This window comes from Lissotriton helveticus, chromosome 1_1 (genome assembly GCF_964261635.1).
Source record: "Lissotriton helveticus chromosome 1_1, aLisHel1.1, whole genome shotgun sequence".
NCBI lineage: Eukaryota > Metazoa > Chordata > Amphibia > Caudata > Salamandridae > Lissotriton > Lissotriton helveticus.
In genome coordinates, this window is record NC_136057.1 from 1,685,490,726 (window position 1) to 1,685,510,048 (window position 19,323).

At 46.3% G+C, this 19,323-nt stretch overlaps 1 protein-coding gene across 1 annotated transcript; it reads left to right on the forward strand.

Annotated features, from left to right (window-relative positions):
• Positions 1-15,360: 15,360 nt before the first annotated feature.
• NXPH4 (neurexophilin 4) lies at positions 15,361-19,118 on the forward strand. The gene is made up of 2 exons (XM_078658994.1): positions 15,361-15,495; positions 18,234-19,118. The coding sequence occupies exon 2, from the start codon at positions 18,300-18,302 to the stop codon at positions 18,957-18,959; it is 660 nt and encodes a 219-aa protein (XP_078515120.1). The 5' UTR covers positions 15,361-15,495; positions 18,234-18,299; the 3' UTR covers positions 18,960-19,118.
• The last annotated feature ends 205 nt before the right edge of the window (positions 19,119-19,323 follow it).

The window sequence follows — 19,323 nt, forward strand, 5'->3', positions numbered from 1 at the left end:
ATACACTTATTTACAACAGCAGGGCTTGCTAAATAGCAGTGAGTCCATTTAAACTACCAATAGAGTTTGAAGCAGCTCATCACACTGGAAAAATAGAGCATTTGGCGCCTTTGATAATGTGAATCTCCTGCAGCCCACTCCTGACGTGAAGACATCCCAGCAACAGATGCAGAATGAGTCTGCAAAGACAGAAACCAAACTGCTGTGCTAGAGCCAATTCCCATACTTTCACTGGCCCCACAGGCAGCACCTCTGTGGCATGTGCTGCAGTTTAACAGGTTCAACACAGGTTGTAGGTGCAGTCCCGTGAGGGCTGGCAGTGCGTGTCAGGCTGTATTATCTGTCAGACCCTGTCAGAGGGGAGCACAGAGCAGACAGAGGCTACTGGGTCCCAACCATGTTGCTTGAGGTTGTTTGTCATTCGGGTCCTGGTGCCCATCATACTTTGCTCTGCAAAGTGGGCAAAGCACTACCTTTATCCACACTCGACTGTTGGGGCAGCTCCTCAGGTAGGTAGTGTGGGGTGCACAAGCTCAGACCTCAATCAACCAACCAACAAAATAACTTCAATGTCCAACCCAGTACTTGTCTGTTAGGAAACTTTACTTTTTTAATCACACATCACTATTAAGTACTATACAATTCAACTTAGAACGCAAACCAGTGACCCTGGTGGCACTTGTCCCTTGTGGTGCTACACCCTGTGGTGCTACTCCCATGCTACACCCTCCCAAGGTGACTCCTAGGTGGCTGCTCCCCCAGTTGTATGGCAACAGACCAATCAGTTACAGGTGTCATCTCAAAAGCCCCCACAAGTCCAACATGCACTCAGTGCACCTTGTTTCAAGGACCGTACCCTTGGAGGTGTAGAAGGTAAAGCAGTAGTTCATGGCACTCCCACCAAAGTCTTGTGTTCTTTCCTGTGGGCACATGGTGAGCTGGGACAGACTCAGGGGCCACCCCATAACCCATATAATCCATGTGCAGTAAGCGTCTCTGCACGCAGCTGCCCAGCTCAGACTCCACGGTGAAGCGTCCCTGGCATGTGGAGCTTAGATGTGGCTCAGGCTGCTGTAGCTCCATACAACTTTGAGGCAGGCGTGGGCGCTCGATCAGGTTGTGCCAGTCACTAGGGCAGAAGCAGTCTCAGGTGAGGGAAGATAGCCCATATGGCAGGTGTAGAGCCGACAGGGCCAGTACAGGTAGTTGCAGCCCTGAGCAGATATCGTTAACATGGCACATGAAGCTCCTAGAGGTTTGGAATGCACAGCTGTAGCCCCATTTAGGGTAGTGTGTTGTCAACAACGGATTGAAACAATCAGTTGGTTAAAGCAGTTCCCGACAGGAACCAAGTTCAAAAGACCAGGGTTGTCCTCTGCAGCATAGATAGTTTCTAGCTAACTCTCAGGTAGTCATTTCCTCTGGATGTCTCACAACCTCTGGGGCACCCTGCGCTTCTACTTATGAACAGGCTCTCCTCCTGCAGGCCTAGGTGGGCTCTTTCCATTTTTCAGCAGGCAGGCTTCCTGGCCTTTAGGCGGACACTCATCTACTTCATCTAAAGTACAAACTTCGGGTGATGTCCCTTACCTTTAGACTAGCTGTAAGACAGACACCTGCCCTGTCTACAGAGAAGTCCTTTGAGCACTCTGCTGAGCATGCCTTTTCTTGATCTTAAAGGACTTGGACCTGGAACAAATTGTTGTGGTTTGGGTCACTAACCTCTAGATCAGGGTGTGGATCCACTGTCTCATACTTCAGACCAATTTGGGGTGGCTCTCTTTCTAAGACTGTTTTCCACACACATATCAAGTAGCACTAGGTCTGTCTCCAGACTGGAGCGAACACAACACAGGTACAATGAAGTGTGAGTTTTCGGCACCTGGCTCTCATTAATTTCTTTCTGAAGCAGTAATCATGAATCGTCAAAAGGTCAAGCCCATCCTAGAAACTTCCTCCCCTTGCACAGCAGAAACTCTAATCTCATCTAATCAAAAGATTTTAATTGGCAATGATGTCTCACAACAGAGCAGTCTTGTGGGTGGCCACCATAAACCCTAGTGTGATGATTAAATCTGCATGGAGTGTATTATAAACATCTCAAACAGGATAGAACTCAGATCAATTCTCTCATTAAGCTATCTTGAGTCAATACCAACCAATAAATTGAGCAGACCCATCAATCAACATTAATAAAGTGCAGCATATCACCCGTGAGGGTCTTGAGGCACTGGAGATGGTGGCTGCTGCATGGTGGGTTGATAATTCAAGCATCCGGGTCTTTCGTTCTTTCATGAATTGCCGGGGCGAAGGTGCAGTCCTGGGGTGCAGGGGGAGGTTGTTCCATGCCTTGGCTGCCAGGTGCAAGAAGGAGCATCCTCCGCTCTTGGTTTGGTGGATCCGTGGGATGTATGCTGGTCCTTCACTGTGGAAGGCCTTGTAAATGTGAGACAGCACCTTGAACTGGCATCTCTTATGAATCAGGAGCCAGTGTAGTTTCTTGAGATGGGGTGTGATGTGGGTCGTTCTGTGTAGGTCAAAAATGAGTCTTGCAGCTGAGTTTTTAATTGTCTGGAGTCTCTTCAGGAGGTCTGCAGTGATTCCTATTTAGAGTTCATTTCCGTAGTCCAGTCTGGTGGTGATGAGGACCTGCGTGGGTCGTGGGGTGGGCCGAGTGCTGCGGGCCACCATATGTCGTTCCATGGTGAGGTGTTGTTCCCAAAGATAAGGACTTCCGTCTTGTCCAATTTGAGTTTGAGACAGCTGTCATTCATCCAGTCGGCGACGTTCATCATGCAGATGTGGAAGTGGGCTTGGATGGTGGAGGGTCTTCGGACAGTGAAAAGATGAGCTGGGTGTCGTCAGTGTAGGAGATGATGTTGAGTCTGTGTCATCTGTGCTTAATTTGATTCATATCTGGTGCTCAGTACCGGCACTTAATCATTAACATAGGTGCTTTTCATGAGCACCTGTTAAATAGACATTCATTTATGGAAAGCATGGGGAGGTTGAGTGATTTGCCCATAATCTCAGGAGGTTAAGCTGACGTTGAAACTCAAACCCGGGTCGCTCAGCCCGAAGTCGGCAGCTCTGACCCTTACGCTGCATTCTTCACCCCACTTTCATGATCAGTAGTTGGTTCTGTTTTAGGCGGCGCAAACAGGAGACATGGGCTTGTGCAAGCTGCCGCCTCACGAGAGCCCTGGCACTTATTTTTTTCCAAATTAACCACTGGCTCAGATGTGAATGCAGTCAATAAGCAACAGACCACCTTTTGTCTAAAAATGCCAATTCCAGAAATGCAAATGACATCTACACTTAAAAAGCACTAGCGACCCCTAAAATAAAATGTGTGTGTGTGTGTGTGCGCGTGCTGTACAAATGCTGATTTAATATATCAGGCATTTCTTTAGGAGGGCTATAAATAGGTCTTCACCCTGTAAACAAGACTAACATAGCTTACCTTTGACCAAATCTAGTCCACCCCATCTCTATCTTGCCCCAAATGGTAAACTAGGGTGCACATTCTACTTTTAAGAAAGCTCAGTGGGTTGAGTACCAGTTGAATAGATTTGCTTGGAACCAGAAAATCAGTTTTGAATCCAGACATAGCCGCTTTAGCCATGCATTTTTTCTGAAGTTGACAAAACAAACTCTATTGGGTTATAAGACATGTTATTCTAGCTACAGGAAGGAACTCGTTGTGTGAGATGTAACTGGGCACACATTAATCTGAATGGTTAAATATATGCTACAGCAGTTCATAAAATGCTTAAGTAACACTTATGATCATAGGTTCCAAAAAGACATGCTTCAAAGGGCTCCAATGAGCCCCACCAACCTGTAACCTAAGTTTACTAATGACTGGGGAGGTTTTGAAAATAATTTTAGAATGACTGCTGCGGTCAGTGAGAGCCGCCACATTGATGGACATGTACTTCCTGATTTGGAAGTCCCGGATCAGCCCTCTCTGATTATATAAGATATTGCTGGGTTGGGCTGACTGTTTCATGGTTACCTCTTCAGATTGAATGTAAATTCTGACCTACATCCTTGGCATATTCCACCCATGAAAATCCGAATAGCTTAAGGCTTGCTCATCCAAAAGTCTAAGACATTCCAATCGGAAGGACAAGTGACTCAACATAAACCAGCAACCTTGGGTGGAATGGTGTGATCAATGACAGACATGTAGTGTGACAAACTCCCTTCCCAGTGCATCTGTTGGATATTGACCAACACTGGAGGGCTGCAAATGCACCAGGCAGCTTTGTTTTTACATGTTTTAAGTTGGGCTGCTGAGAAAGAGCACCCCCACAAACCTGAGTCTTTTGGTGAAATGATGATTAGTACGCATGGCACGCTGACGTAATTTCCATTGAAAGTGGAAGCGAATTGAGCTGCTCATTTCATTCTTGCTCACTTGGTGCTCAAGGGCACACCCCAGCCCCAATTTCTATGAGAAAGGTATCATTGGAAAAGGGAGAATCTCCCTTTTCCAATGATATCTCTCCCTAGTGGATCTCTGCTTGGGGAATCACTGTAGGAAGCCAATCTGCAAGCAGGGATCCACCCACTAGACTCCAAGATTAGGTATTGTGTGTAAGGAGTGCGCCTCCTACCACCCCCCAGGCATGGACCTGTGCTAAGGCCCCTTAACTCTTTTTGCCCCCCAAAAGACGCCAGGCTTTTTTTGAGGGATAAGTATTTTTTTAGGGAGTGATCAGTCCCGCCCTAGGCCCATTAGTCTTTCTATACACCCTGGGGGCAGATGAAGGTCTTCATCCCAATCAGCCCCTGTGAGGAGGCATGAAGCCCCACTAGTCACCAGGCATTTTTTTGATTGTTGTGGGCCTGTGCACCCCAATATAGGCCCCATTAGTATTTATTAACCCCTTTGTGGGACGATAGTGGTGTGCACTCCCAGGAGGCAAAAAGCCCACTAGACACCAGGGATGTTTTGATTGGATTTATTTTTGGGCCTGGAATGACTCCCCCCAACTTGTCATGGGCCTGTGCTCCCTGCCCTGGGCACCATTTGTTTTTCTTGTCCCCCCCACACACACACTGAGGTTCACCCCCAATTTGCACCCACAGGGGCAGATAGCCCTCTATACACACAGTATTTTTATATCTTTTTTGGGGGGGGGGGCACCCCCTCTGGGCATCGGCCTGTGCTCCTCCCCGGCCCCATTAATCTGTCTGCCCACCTCAGGGGGTAAATGGGGGTGTGTACTCCCCTCCAGAGTGTAGAAAGCCTACCAGGCACCAGCGATTACTTATCAGTATAGCTTGGAGTGCAACTGCCACAATGGCATGAGTCTGGGCTGCCCCTGCCCAAGGTACCATTAGTGTTTCTGCCCCCCCTCCTGGGGATGGATATGGGTGTTCACCCTAATCTGCCCTCCAGGGGGAAGAAATCCCACTAGACAATAGGGATGTATTTTATTGTTGTAGAACAAACAAAATATGGCATTTAGTGGGCATTTAGTGCCCACGGGAGGACTAGAGCCCCATTACCACTGGAGGACCAGAGCCCCATTCCGATGGCAAGCAAGAGGAAAGGCTGTTTCTTTTAGCCGTAGTTTTGACATATGGAGTGGCAGAGTTGGAGTAAATCCAAATTTCTACCTACTTACCATGGTGAATTTTTGCACTATTCGGTACTGTGCTCTGCCACCTGGGGAAACCAAGTAAAACCAGCCATTTTGAAAACTAGAAGCACTGTGGACTCCTGGGTGGTCTGCCTTGTATGGATCCCATAATGTTTTCTAACCAACAATGCCCTCCAAACATCAAACATTGCCAAAAATCATGCATTCATTTGATAACTTTATTTCGGCCAGAAGACCATAAAAGTGCAATAAAATATATACAGGCACAACAGTAAAATCACAAATACAGTTGAATTAAAAAAAGTATTAAACAATGAGTTATCAAGGGATAAATGTATGGGTAAATACGAGACATTGTTTTCATGCTAAAAAAGAACTTCTTCTCCGCCACATGCAATATAAAAAACGGGAAACAGCAAAAACAATGGGAGGGGCAGTATCATAGGTTAGAACTCTTAAAGCTTGAGCACATTGTCTAAAACCCAGATTTTTACACAGTGGAAGGATCCAGCATTTCCGAGTTCCGCTGTATGCGGGGCAGAAGAAAAATATATGTACAATGTCTTCCCTCCAATGATTGCAAGCAGGGCAGTTGGCCTCCATCGAGTGTGACCATCTGGATGTTAGTGCCCCTATTGGTAGGGAACCATGCCTCAGCTGAACATACAGTTTTCTTGCGAATGGGGGCTGTACCATGTCCAAAAACACCTCCGTCCTGGGGCTAACTTTCGTCAATAAAAACTCTGTAGACAGCCTTCCCAAGGAGGTCGAGCAGTGTAGGGTTTTTAGGTTGTATGACCTTACAGCCGCCACTATTTGGGACCTTTGCGTCCTCACGCAGCTGTCTTCAGGTGCGTCCCAAAGTTGTGACATACCAATTTGATGAAAAAAAGCCTTAACATGGGCCAGCCAAGGTATGTTCTTAAGCTGTAGCTGACCCCAGATTGCGATGAACTCTGCCCTAAAGGATACAAGCTCCGGCACAGACCAAAGCCTTCTCCAATAGAGCAGAGGTCGTGCAGCTACCAGCTCGTCGATGGGTTCCAAGCCCAGGTCTAGGCGTAGTGGTATGAGGGGAGTACTTTGTGGAAGAGCAACTAGGTGGCGCATGAAGGAATGTTCAACCTTCGATAGCTCATGTACTTTCATGTGTCCCCAAAGTTCTGCGGCATACAAAGCTGCTGGCCTGACCTGTATTTTGTAAATCTCAAGGGCAGGAGTGACAGGTTTAAAAGTCGTAGCACTATGGAATCTACCTATGCCTCCCATAATCTGGGCCAGTCTCAGGGAAGATTTAGAAATTTGGTGACCCCAAGTGAAATGTTCAGTCAATGTGACCCCCAGGTATACAAAAGTCTTTACACGCTCCAGGGAGGTTCCATTCAGCGTGGGATTTGGGCGGGTGTGTCTCGGGGGATTGAAGATCATAAACTTAGTCTTCTCCAAGTTGATCTCCAGCCCCCGTGAGGCACAGAAACACACAAACCCGTCCAGAACCCGCTGGATGCCCGTTGATGTCCGCGATAACAATAGGGTGTCATCCGCGAACATCAAAGCGGGCACCCTACCAGTGGCCAGGCGAGGAGCATCGTTGTCCCTGACGCCAGAAAGTACATCTATCAGACCATTGACATATAGGCTAAAGAGGGTGGGGGCCAGTACGCAGCCCTGACGTACACCCCGGGTAACGGGGAAGCGAGCTGATAGTTCCCCGTTCCTTCCACATCTCACCTGTGCATAATTCCCTGTATGGAATCTGATGCGGGCTTTCAACAAATAGGGAGGGAGACCAAGCTCCTCCAAGACCGTCCAGAGCCTCTCCCTGGGAACCAGATCAAATGCGGCCCGCAGGTCCACAAAAACAAGGTAGAGGCTGCCACCCTCTATTCTTGCAGTTTTCCAGTATAGGAACTGGAGTCGGAAGATCTGGTCCATGGTCGAGACCCCTGATCTAAATCCGGCCTGGAGGGTGGTTAGGACTTTATTCTCCCTCATCCAACCCAATAATCTATCGAGTAGGATTTGCCCCATCAGCTTCTGGGTAGTGTCAATTAAGCTGATTGGCCTATAGTTAGATGGAGCAAGTGGACATCCCTTTTTAAAAATTGGAACAATCTCAGCTCCAAGCCAGGCCTCAGGCAATGCCGAACCTTGTAGGACCGCATTGAACAAGACCATCAGGTATGGGGCCCAGATTTTTGGTTGGGAGCGAAAAAGATCTCCTGGGAGCCTATGGAGACCGGGAGCTTTGTTTGGGGGTAGCCTCACAATTGCCGACTCCACTTCTTTGAGGGAAATAGAATCAAGATTAGGTATGGTAATCCTCTCTAGGACACCCACTTGTCCCATCCTATCGCCAGGGCCCGAGACCCCCGGCAGTCTATACTCATGCGGGGAGTGTGGGGCCACGGAAGCCACAAGGGCTGGCTGCTTGTCCTTTCTCTTACAAATTGGATCCCCGGGAACCAAGACCCCCGGCAGTCGATGCTCGTGCGGGGGGTCTGGGGTCGTAGAAGTCCCAAAAACGTGGGTAGTGTCTAAATTTTTACAGGGGGGAGCCCCGAAAGCCAAGACCCCCGGCAGTCTACGCTCGTGTGGGCGGTCTGGGGCCGTAGGTACCACAGGGACCAACATATTGTCCTGGTTATTACAGAGGGAAATCCCGTGCCCCCAGGCCCCCGACATTCCATGCTCATGCAGGGGGACCATGGCCATACAAATCTGGGGGGGTAGAATCGCTCTAGACAAGTTTTCCCGCCCTTGGCAATCAGGTATCCCTGATTCAGGACTAGTATAAAGTGACCTGAAATGCGACTCCAAGACTATGGGAGCGATGTTCGAGACCCCACTATCTCGCTCACCACCCGCCGAAGGGGTAGCAATGGCCCAAAAGTTCTTAGAATCTTTTAAGAGAAGTGACTGTCTCATTTCAGCCCATCTAGCTTCCTCCCACTCACTCTTGGCCCTGTTAAGTTCCTTCTTATAAAGTAATCTTGTGGCTTTAATATTAGTGGTATCCTTGGATTTAATTGCCATGAGGAGGTCTTTCTTAGATTTCTTACAGGCGTGGTCATGCCAAGGGTGTGTTTTAGTCCTGCGCGATTTCATCTTGCTGACAGGATAAAACACATCCCCTAGGCTCACAACCAGCTTCCTGTGAGACTCAATAATTTTCCCATGGGAAGTAGCACTCCCCATATCGCTTATAAGTGGGGTGGCAATCTGATAGATTTCGGCAAGTCGGCTTGGTGAGTCCACACACGAAGGCCATTTGACCCTTCTCCTATTGTTGAATATAATATAGGGAGGCACTACCATATTATTGCTAGGAACGGGATTGGTTAGGCCAAAAGATCCAGGCTTAAGCGTCAGGACCAACGCATTGTGGTCACTGTCGTGCCTTGGGATGACCTTAAAATCTTTAAGCCTGTCCCAATGTTTGGCTTCTAGCAAAAGATAACCAATGGTGGAAGTACGGTTGGTCCGGTTGTATGTGAACAAATCCGAACTATCGTTATTGGTCCTTCCATTGCATGCCCGCAAAGACGTTGCAAGGGTCAAAGATTTAATTTGCAATACTAGCGGGGTCCAAGCCCTTACCGTAGCGATCCTTGGGGCAGGAATATGCCAAACCAAATCAACCTCATCCTCATCGCATAGCTCGGGTCCACCCAGAGGCTCGAACTGACAATTAAAATCGCCACCAGGGATTATCGAAGTTACCGGGTAAACAATTTGGAGGAAATGGGCGAGAGCTTTAATAGTGTTCGATTCCTTCCCATTCGCGGTGGGCCTTGAGTAAATATTTATAATAGCCACGCGAGATTTATCAATGGTCTTAAGTACGACACATTGTATATCAGGTGATTTGGTATCCACACGGGTGACCTGTACACCGAGGTGTGTTCCCACCCATATGGATAGGCCGCCAGAAGGACGGCCTTTCCCCCCAGATACTGCATGGATGTCATAGGTGGCAAAACCGGGACTAGCACTCTCCTCTAAGGACCAGGTTTCTTGCATCATGCAAATATCGCAAGTGGCCATGAAAGAAAGCCACCCTGGGTCAGGTAGCTTGCTCTTTAACCCGGCCACGTTCCATGAAAGGATTCTTATACTTCCTTCCGTGGCCTCTTTTGTACATTGTGCACCCCCTTGTTCCAATAAGAACTCCAGGCCCGATCTCTGCTCTGCACTTGGCCCCTCCCTTATCGCTACATTGGGAGAAGAATTCTCACCAATAATCATTGGTAAGGTCTTCTCCTTAGTTCCTATCTCCTCCTGTAGATTGGTGCTGTTAAATTGCATTGAAGTGGTGCCTGTTGAGGTCAGTCAATCAACCTCCTCAAGGACACTAAACCTAGTCCAGTGAGCTAGCAGTGGGTAGGTGGGAGTTGTTAGAGGAATATCCTCCCCGAATGACTGCCAGTGGTTAATCCTATTAGGAGGCGGGTGGCAATTTCTAATCAGTTGGGGTCTCCTGTGAGAGGTCAATTTGCGGTTAGGGGTAGGGTAAAAGTAGGATAAGTGTAGAGAAAAAATGTGGGTTTCTCTATAGGAAGGGGTTTTACAGATGTAGTCCACAGCAGTAGAGTCCCTAAAGTTGATAGTAACGACATCCCCTGCCACTGTTTTAGGGCCCCTTCCAATCCAGTCAATTCTTCTCACTGCTAATATTTCCCCCGAGACGTTTGGAGGCAGAGGTCTATTTAAATCCAACCACTGTACACACTTGTTATATAAATCGTATTCTCTTTTCCTCCCACTAAGGACTGGGACACCCACTAGGGCAACTACATACGGTTGTGCTTCCAGGGGTAGATTTATTGATGGCAATTGCCTAGGTGCTGCCTTTAACACGGGAGTTCTTGGTAGTTTTGCTGTATTATTATTTCCTACATTTTTGCCCTCTTTATTGTAGCGTCTAGATTTGCCATCAGGGTCCCCTACAGGAGGAATAGTATGTCCTAGTGTATTTGTGGTCGGCGGGGGCGGGGGGGGTGCAGGGTTTACGGATTTTACGATGGTTAGTGCAGGCCCTGAGTTTTGATTCAATGCAACTGGAGCAGTGGGTTTGGCTACTACAGGGCAGGGTGACTTTATAGAAGCTATAGTGGGTGCTGGAGGTGTCAATTTACCTTCGGAATTTACTAGCTTTGTTGCCCCTAGCATTTTATTATTTAGAATGGAAGTTAATCTGTCCAGTTTGGAAGCTAGAGGTTTGAAATGTGAGGCGATCGTTTGCTCAAGGCTTGCCTGAAGGTCGGCCACCATGTTGGTGACCCAACAGGGTATCCCTGCGGGTGGATGGAACATGTTTGCAGATGGAGACACCAAATTATGATTGGCCTGCTTCTTTTTACCCATATTTTTAGGGCAACTATCCTTTTTTGGCTTAGAACCAGTTCTGCCAGATTTAGAAGTTGTCGCAGGAAGAGGAGGGGTCAGGGTACAGGGTTGTGCATCGTCGTTTGTAATTGGTGACCCTTGCAATTTCCTCACATTTCTGAGAAGCAAAGTTACAGAATTCTTGGTGAGTCACTAATTTCCTATCACCCAGCGTTCCCCCACTTGTCCAGATAAAAATAATATCCCACATGTGTGGCTGACCCTTTCACCTGCAACGCAAAAGGCCCACACAAAACATGAAGAAATAGGCAGTAGGGTTAGTGCTGGTATATGGGCCCAGGCTGGTCGGCAGTGCTAAGGCGGAGAAGCTTTGCCAAATGAAAGAAAAATAAAATGGTAATAACTCTTTGTTATTATCATTATTTTTGTTCCTGACACAGAGTCTCAGAGTATGGGAGAGGAGTTGTGCGCACTCTGTAAGTGCACAATGACTGATTTCCGAACTTTGCATGTTCTCCACCCAGGCTGCATTACAGCCTGGATGGAGAACATGCCCAGGCTCACACTCTCTGGCTGAGTGCCGATCCACAGCACTCAGACCAATCACAATGCTGCATTGCAGCATTGTGATTGGTCAGGGGTGCCTAGGTGCTTCCTGTTCCTGGCTTGGAGAGATGCAGCAAAAAGACAGAGGAGAGACGCGGCAAGGAGGCCAGGTTTTTTTTCCATCTTTTTTTACACACCTCTCCTTTCCCCACCCCCCTCCCTACCACCCCCAAACTGCGCCGGCCGCCACTGGTGGACGGCCACTGAGGGAAACCTACCAGACACATGCATTTCTGAAAATTAGAATCCCCAGGGAGGGTTGTGTGCCTTGCATGGATCCGACAACAGTTTCTTATTCACATTGCCATGCAAACCTCAAACTTAATCTAAAATGGCATATTTTCCATGCATTTCTGTGATGTAAACTTCGGGAATCTTCAGACATCCACAAAATCCCTACCACCCAATGTTCCCCCAGAGCCACGCAAGTCTTACCATGCTGGACACCCCCAGGTGTCTATTTTCTACTAATGTGCAGGTTTGCTAGTTTTACTGGGTGCCAACTGAGCTAGGGCCCAAATTCCGCAGTCACCAACAATGCAGAAAAGGGTTGGTTCCCAAGTGAAAAAATCTGGCCTGTCCATGTTGATTTTTGTGCCATTTCTTGTCACGGACACTAGGCCCATGTAGTGATCTCCAATCATCAAATAAGGAAGCTGAGTAGATTATCATGTAGGAATCTTCTTTATTATCAACCTCCTGAGCACCTTATGTTGGAGCAACAGTACAACCAGCCAGGAATGACCCCAACATTCCTAATCACCCAACCTATATATCTAGAATATAGAACTTAGGATGATATGCTAAGTACATTCCACATAAAGCCCCCACTATACTAAATACTACACAACTCTACACAATTTCCCCTTTTTTAAGTAATACAATATTTGAATAAAGATACATAAAGCTAAATAATCAGCTTATGACAAAAAAATTAATTACATTCAAACATATCAATTTTGTTTGGTTTCTTCATGATTCTCCCACAAGATGGTTTTATGTGCTTCAGCAGAAGTAAAAACATCTTGTGAAATAATCGTGAAGAAACCAAAATAATTTGATATGTTTGAATGTAACACATTTTTTTGTCAGTAAGCTGATTATTTTGCTTAATAATTTTCCCTTGAAATCCTTTGGATGGGATAACTTTTTCTCCTCGTAAAATAAGAGTCATTTTCACACGATTCATCTTTGACTTTCCAAAATCCTCACAATTCATCTTTAAGACTCCTTTTATATTGGTCATTTCAACCAATCACAAGTTTCTCTTTCACCTCTTTCAAAGCTGCCTTTTGGCCTTTTCTGGTCATGGGCGCAAGTGAGGTGCCATTTTTATCTTGAGACTTAGGGGAACACTGGGTGGTAGGAAATGTATCTCTCCCCACAGATTCTAAAACTTTCTGTCACAGAAATGTGAGAAAAAGTGTGTTTTAGCCACAGTTTGAGATCTGCATGGGCTTCTGTGTAAAAACAAAATCTATTTAGAATAACAGAAGTCAGAAATGTCTTTGTATGGTAAACTTTCCTGGATGGAGCTGAGCTAGGGATCAAAATCCGCAGCTACCCACGTTTTAAAGAAGCATGGATTCTGCTGAGTAAAATATGATGCCTCCAGTTCAGGTTTTGGGGTGTTTTGTGTGGCAGGTGCTAGGCCAAGCCACACAAGTGAGGTACCATTTTTATCAGGAGACATGTGGAAACACAAAATAGTGCAATATATGTCATTACTAATTCAATGTCTTTCCATTTGTGCCTTCCAAATGTAAGCCAGTGTGCTGAAATTTTTTTTTTACAAAATGTCCTCTGAATTGTATGCTAGTATTGGTACCCATAAATACAGAGGTGTACAAATAACCACTGCTCCTAAACTCAGTATCTTGTATGCATTTCAAAAATAGGTTTCCTTCGCACCCATTTTTCGTTGTTTATGTTTTATGACGTGACTTGCTCTATACACGGTACATAATGAAAAACCATTGCAAGATATAGTTCAGTTGTTGGCTCTGTGTACTACAGGTTCCTAGAGAACCTACAAACCCTATATATCCCCATGACCGAAAGGATATAGCAGACATAACGGTATAATGTTTTTGTAAATAGGCCTTCGTAATATGAAGTTACAGATAAAAATGGTGTTACAAATGGCTGGTTTTTTTCGTACTCGTTTTCACTAATTTTTTCATCTCAACAGTGAGTTTCATTGGGAAAACCTTGAGATATCTACACAAATTATCCCTTGCTGAATTCAGAATGTTGTCTACTATTTAGAAATGTAAATGTAGCTTTCTGGGATCACCCATGAGTTCCACACCTCTTTCTACCACAAAGTTGAAGTAGGTTGAAAGCACAAAAAATAGGAAAAATGTGCTTCTTCTTAGTAAAATGTCAAAACTGTGGCAACAAATATTAATATTTTCTTTTCAGTTCAACTTGTACCTGAAAGCTGGGAATTTGTTGATTTTAGTACAGCAAATATTTTGTTGATTCCATTTAATGATAAAAATAGACACTTTTGAAAGAAAACAAAAATCAGTATATTTTTCTTGGTCCCCTCCATGAGAATCCACATACCCTGGGTACCCTTCGGATCTTTGTAAAGTTGGGATAAAAAGGACACACATTTGACATTGATACCTTTTGTGGAAAGAAAGGTTATGGAAGCATGAGCACAAAGTATCCCAAATAGCCATAAAAAGACTTGCCACTGGGGTGGAAAAGCCTCAGCAGTCAAGGGGAGCATATGGGTCTATGCTTACCAACCTCCATCACTATACAGACTTCCATGAGAGAACTCACAAATATAAGATCAACATACAACCCCCCCTCCTCTAAACGACCAACCCATTCATAAAATCCATAGTTATGAAGCAACAAAGAAACAAATTAGGGATGTACCTAACCTTTATCTCACTAAATACCTATGAAGAAACACTGTCCCAAAACATACCTCCACCAATCCCACGGGTGATTGCCGTGGACAGCACCATCTAGTTAAGGAACCAAGGGGGAGAAGGGGCCAGTCTCTGGCCCTCCTGGAGCCCTACTCCAATGCCTACCACACCCAAAAACCACAACTGCTGAATTTCGGCTGCTGTGGTGTGAATTATGGGATTGCGTAATGTATTCTATGGCTGCAGGTAGCCCACCCTCAACTTTGCATTGCATCTGTCAGTTCACTAAGTAAATTCTGTTTTCATGGTAATGTAGCAGTTCCGTTCACCAGTTAATAGGATATCGTCCCTGTGAGGCTTGTAATGAATTTTAGTGGGTTCAGCACCTGTTGCACTGATACATATGTGTCTATGCGGTTCACTGGCAACACTTCCAGCTGGGCCAAATTAACTGTCTGGGGTAAAAGAAATGAAGACACTGTTTTTTTTTAACAATGTTAACGATTTAAATTGATTATATATCACCCTAATCATTTTATTATAATGAGATTAGTTTTTCGCCTCTGTGGAGGTTCTCTGGGACCCGAGCCTTCATTTTTCACACCAAAGTGACTGCGGCACGCACTAGCTGAACTTTTCAGATGTTATCCTTCCCCCCAAAAAAAGATGAAAGGAAATTAGATTTTTTAATGCTTGGCCTGCAACGTTTATTTTTCATAAACTGCTTGTGTTTGCCTGGCGCGCTGGCGCCCGGCTGTGCGCGTGATTGATGAGGCCGCCGCACATCTTTCTCGGTGTCAGCACTTGGCAGCGGGGCCCACAGCACGTGCGCCGCGCGCAGGGGGTGGAGGGTAAAAAGGGCAAGGCGCGCGAGAGGCAAACCCGGCGGGAGAGAAGCCCGCGGATCGCCCAATGGGAGGAGACGCTGTGACTAGAACAGGAAGTGCCGGAGGCGAGGGCGACGCCCCAGTAGCGAAGAAGTCGCAGGGAGATGCAATAAAAGCGAGAACGTTGAATTGACGGGATTGCTCTGTGTAGGTGATGGGAACGGCTGGAAGTGAAATTTTGACAGTCGTCTACTTTATAATTAATTCGCATTAATAACCACGATCGAACTGGGGCAGAAGATAGGCCCAGGACATCAATATAAGTGGTTCCCCATTCATTAAGCATTCATGGCAATATTTTAGAAGAGGAAAGTGGGAGATTTTATAAAAAAGAATCAGGAGAATGTATTCCCCCCCCCCCTTGACTTCCATTGAAGCGGAGGCAGAGTATCAGGCGGTAGACTGGCAAAATAAAGACATTTTTTGCTGAAAAAATCTAGAGTTTTACAACTGAATCAGGTCTATATGAAAGTATGGTAAAGCTCCACTTTGCTCTCTTTCCCTCTTGTTTGCTTTACTTTCCCACCTCACCTACTCCTTGTTGCTGTCTCTCCATGTCATTTGCTTCCCCACACCCACGCCGTCTGTTACTTTACACGCTCGCGCACTACGTGTTACTTCCACCCACCTTCGCTCTCTATGTTGCTTCTGCTGCCCTTTGTTGTTCCTACCCCCTGTGCTTCCGCCACTCCTGTGTTACTTCCCCCACCAACTTTCAAGATTTTTTTTCTTTTTATGTGCCGACTTCAACACAGATCGGCAAATTAAAATAATAAAAAAACATCATCTTGTAGGCACATGTGGTGCACACATCTACAAAACGATGCAGCCAGCAGCGTCATAGGCCCCCCCCCTTAACTACCAATGCATCACAGCACCAAGGATGCCAGCAAGGACTGGAGTTGACATTCAGGTGGCCCCTAGGATTAGAGTCGGTCAAACACAGCCGGTAATACCGGTTAACTTCAGTCAGGGTATTCATTAAATATTGGTGGGATGGGGCAGCTGTAGGCTTTCTTCCTTACTGTAGATCACAGCTTTAATGTGGAGGTTTTACTTAGATTGATGCCTAGGTAGATCCACTGGTGAGGGAAGTGTTGAACGCCCAACATGTGGACACCTTTGCTGTGGAGGTTGTCAGAAATATGAAATAAGAATTTCATATAGAGACTTCTTGCGACCGTACTGTGAGGAGCCTTTGGTTGGGAGACCTGAACTCTTGGCTACAGCTCGCCAATTGCCAAACAGGAGCCGTGTTTCACCTGGGCTTGAGGGGCCGTGGACGCTGTGAGGCAAGCAAACACCGCGACTGGTGCGAGAGCGGCGTTGCAGGGACTCAATCACCCAGGAGTCCCTGCCTGACTGACCAAGAACACCTGGTCCGCTCTCCTGGTCTGCCCCGCCCACAGGACGCCTGGCCGAGAAAAAACCCTGCTTCCTCCCTCCCTGTGGGACATTTCTTGCGACCGTATTGTGAGGAGCTTTTGGTTGGGAGACCTGAACTCTTGGCTACAGCTCGCCGCACCCGCTTCGCGGGTGCCGCTTCGCGGGACTTAGCTCTGCTCTTTATGGGGCAGAGCTATGGGGCACTACTAACATAGAACAACTGATTTGGTCCGAAAATAAGTTTTATAGGGACCTTATGTCACTCCCACAGAGCACCCCAATGATACCCCTATTACTTGATTTAGGCAGTCGCCCAATCAACGATCTGGCAAAACTCTGGCCGTTGCTCCTATGGGCCCGGCTGTGGCGTGTGCCTGAATTGGCCAAATATGCTAAAGGGTTATCTGAAGTAATGTCATTGCCAGGATGGCACAAAGTAAAGTGGTTAAAAGACGTAAAAGCTTTACTTGGCGGTCTGGGCTTAGTGAAGCATGGGCTAGTAGGTCCTCTCCACCGAAGGCAACCCTAAAGAGTCTTTATTGGAATTGGGTTGCGTCTAGAACTAACATTCACCATACTCTGGGTGGACTCACGGGCGAGTTCTTAAAGTTTAAGGACTCGCCGCAACAGGAACTTTATCTAGATATTGTCTGTAAGCCAGTTGATAGGGCCCTTTATTTTAGATTTAGGGTCGGGGCTCTTCCAGTACGCGCCTTAACTGCTCGATGGAAACCTCCCGGCCCAAACAACACTATTTTGCCCTTTCTGCAGAACCAAAATAGAATCTGTAGCGCATTTTCTGTTTGCATGCCCGGCGTATGTCCAGCCAAGGAAAAGGTGGCTCAAACCGCTATGTCGGTTGCTAGGCACTAGGTGTCATAATGAGGCTCTGCGCATTTTGATGGCAGACTCGTGATTATCGTATGCCTGTGGTCTTTTTAAATTTTTATCATGGGCATGGTATGTCAGAAATAAAAGGCTTAAGCAAATTGTTTAATCTGGACTTTTAACCAATTGACCAAATGTTGTCTTTAATTTTTAAGTATTGGTTGTAAAATTTGGTGTAAATAGATTAATTGATGATCTTAATTGTAAATGTGTTTTTAAAATATGTGATGCTTTTATGATATGTTTTTATCGAAATAAAGCCTTCTTACTGACTGAAATAAGAATTTAAATGTAGTCAGGGTGCTTCTCCTAACAGTACTCTCTGTGCCGGCTGCTAGGACTGTCAACTAGTGTATGAACCTCCACCAGTATTGTTTGTTATTGTCGGGGTGGTACATGTGTACCAATTAATCACTTAATTTAGACCCCTGTGTCATTTTTCATAGGCCAATGAGTATGATTTTCAATCAGTCCCTTCATGGCCATGGTCCGTTAGCTAAAGAAGCAAAAAACACAGCAGCTTTGTGCCTTAATGTTTCACCATTTTGTTATATGTGTTGGTTTAAGGTTAATTTGATTCCCTAAGTAAATAAAGTCATTCTGTTTTACAGGTGGCCTTCACAGAAGATCATGTGACGGAAACTTTAAGCTACCTTGAGTTGGGGGCGACTGGTATTATGAAAAATGGACCCTACGGTACTGTCAAGGCTCATTCCTTAAACCCTTCCCGAATATTCTCTGAGGATTCATTGAAGGCTAAAATCGACCCTTACAATCTACTGAACCCTTGGGACTGGACTAAGAACCATACAGCGGTCGATAAAGTCAACCCTCGCTCCAAGCGCAAGCCGTCCCTAAAGACTGGCCGCAGCAAGAAGATCTTTGGCTGGGGGGATTTTTACTTCAACATCAAGACACTCAAGTTCAGTCTCCTGGTGACAGGCAAAATTGTGGACCACATTAATGGCACCTTCAGCGTCTATTTCCGCCACAATTCATCCAGCTTGGGCAATGTCTCGGTCAGTATCGTTCCGCCAACCAAGGTGGTGGAGTTTGACCTGATTCAGCAGTCAACCATCGAGACAAAGGCTTCCAAGACCTTCAACTGCCACATCGAGTACGAGAAGACCAATAGGGCCCGGAAAAACAAGCCCTGTCTCTACGACCCTTCCAAGATCTGCTTCACAGAGCACACGCAGAGCCACGCGGCTTGGCTATGTGCTAAGCCCTTTAAGGTCATCTGCATCTTCATCTCCTTCTACAGCATTGACTACAAGTTAGTGCAGAAGGTCTGCCCTGATTACAATTTCCAGAACGAGAACCCCTACTTTGGCTGAAAGGACAGTGTTTCTGGGAGCTGTTTATAACCTGCGCCAAAGAGGAGGGCCCGCCAACCGCCACTTGGCATTCAACGGATACGTAGGACTCTTGGTTAGACTGGGCAGTCTCGAAAAGACAGCTGCCGCATGGCCTGTATAGTATTTGCTCAGTGGGAAATCTTGTGGTCGGGTGAATTGGGGGTGGGGGGAATGAGGGGCTTTTTGAGGATTTGGGAAAGTAAATGAGGGTGGTCATCCTCCCTTCAGTTATTGTTTCAGCGTGTCAACATCTGTATCTTCCAGGGTATTCCTTGTTTACTTCACGAAGGAAATCCAAGTTGGGGTACGTTTGACGCTCTAGAAAATGGAGTTCAAGGAGTTT

Excerpts from the sequence above, each read along its gene's own strand:
- NXPH4 (XM_078658994.1), top strand. The coding sequence starts at position 18,300 with ATGAAAAATGGACCCTACGGTACTGTCAAGGCTCATTCCTTAAACCCT.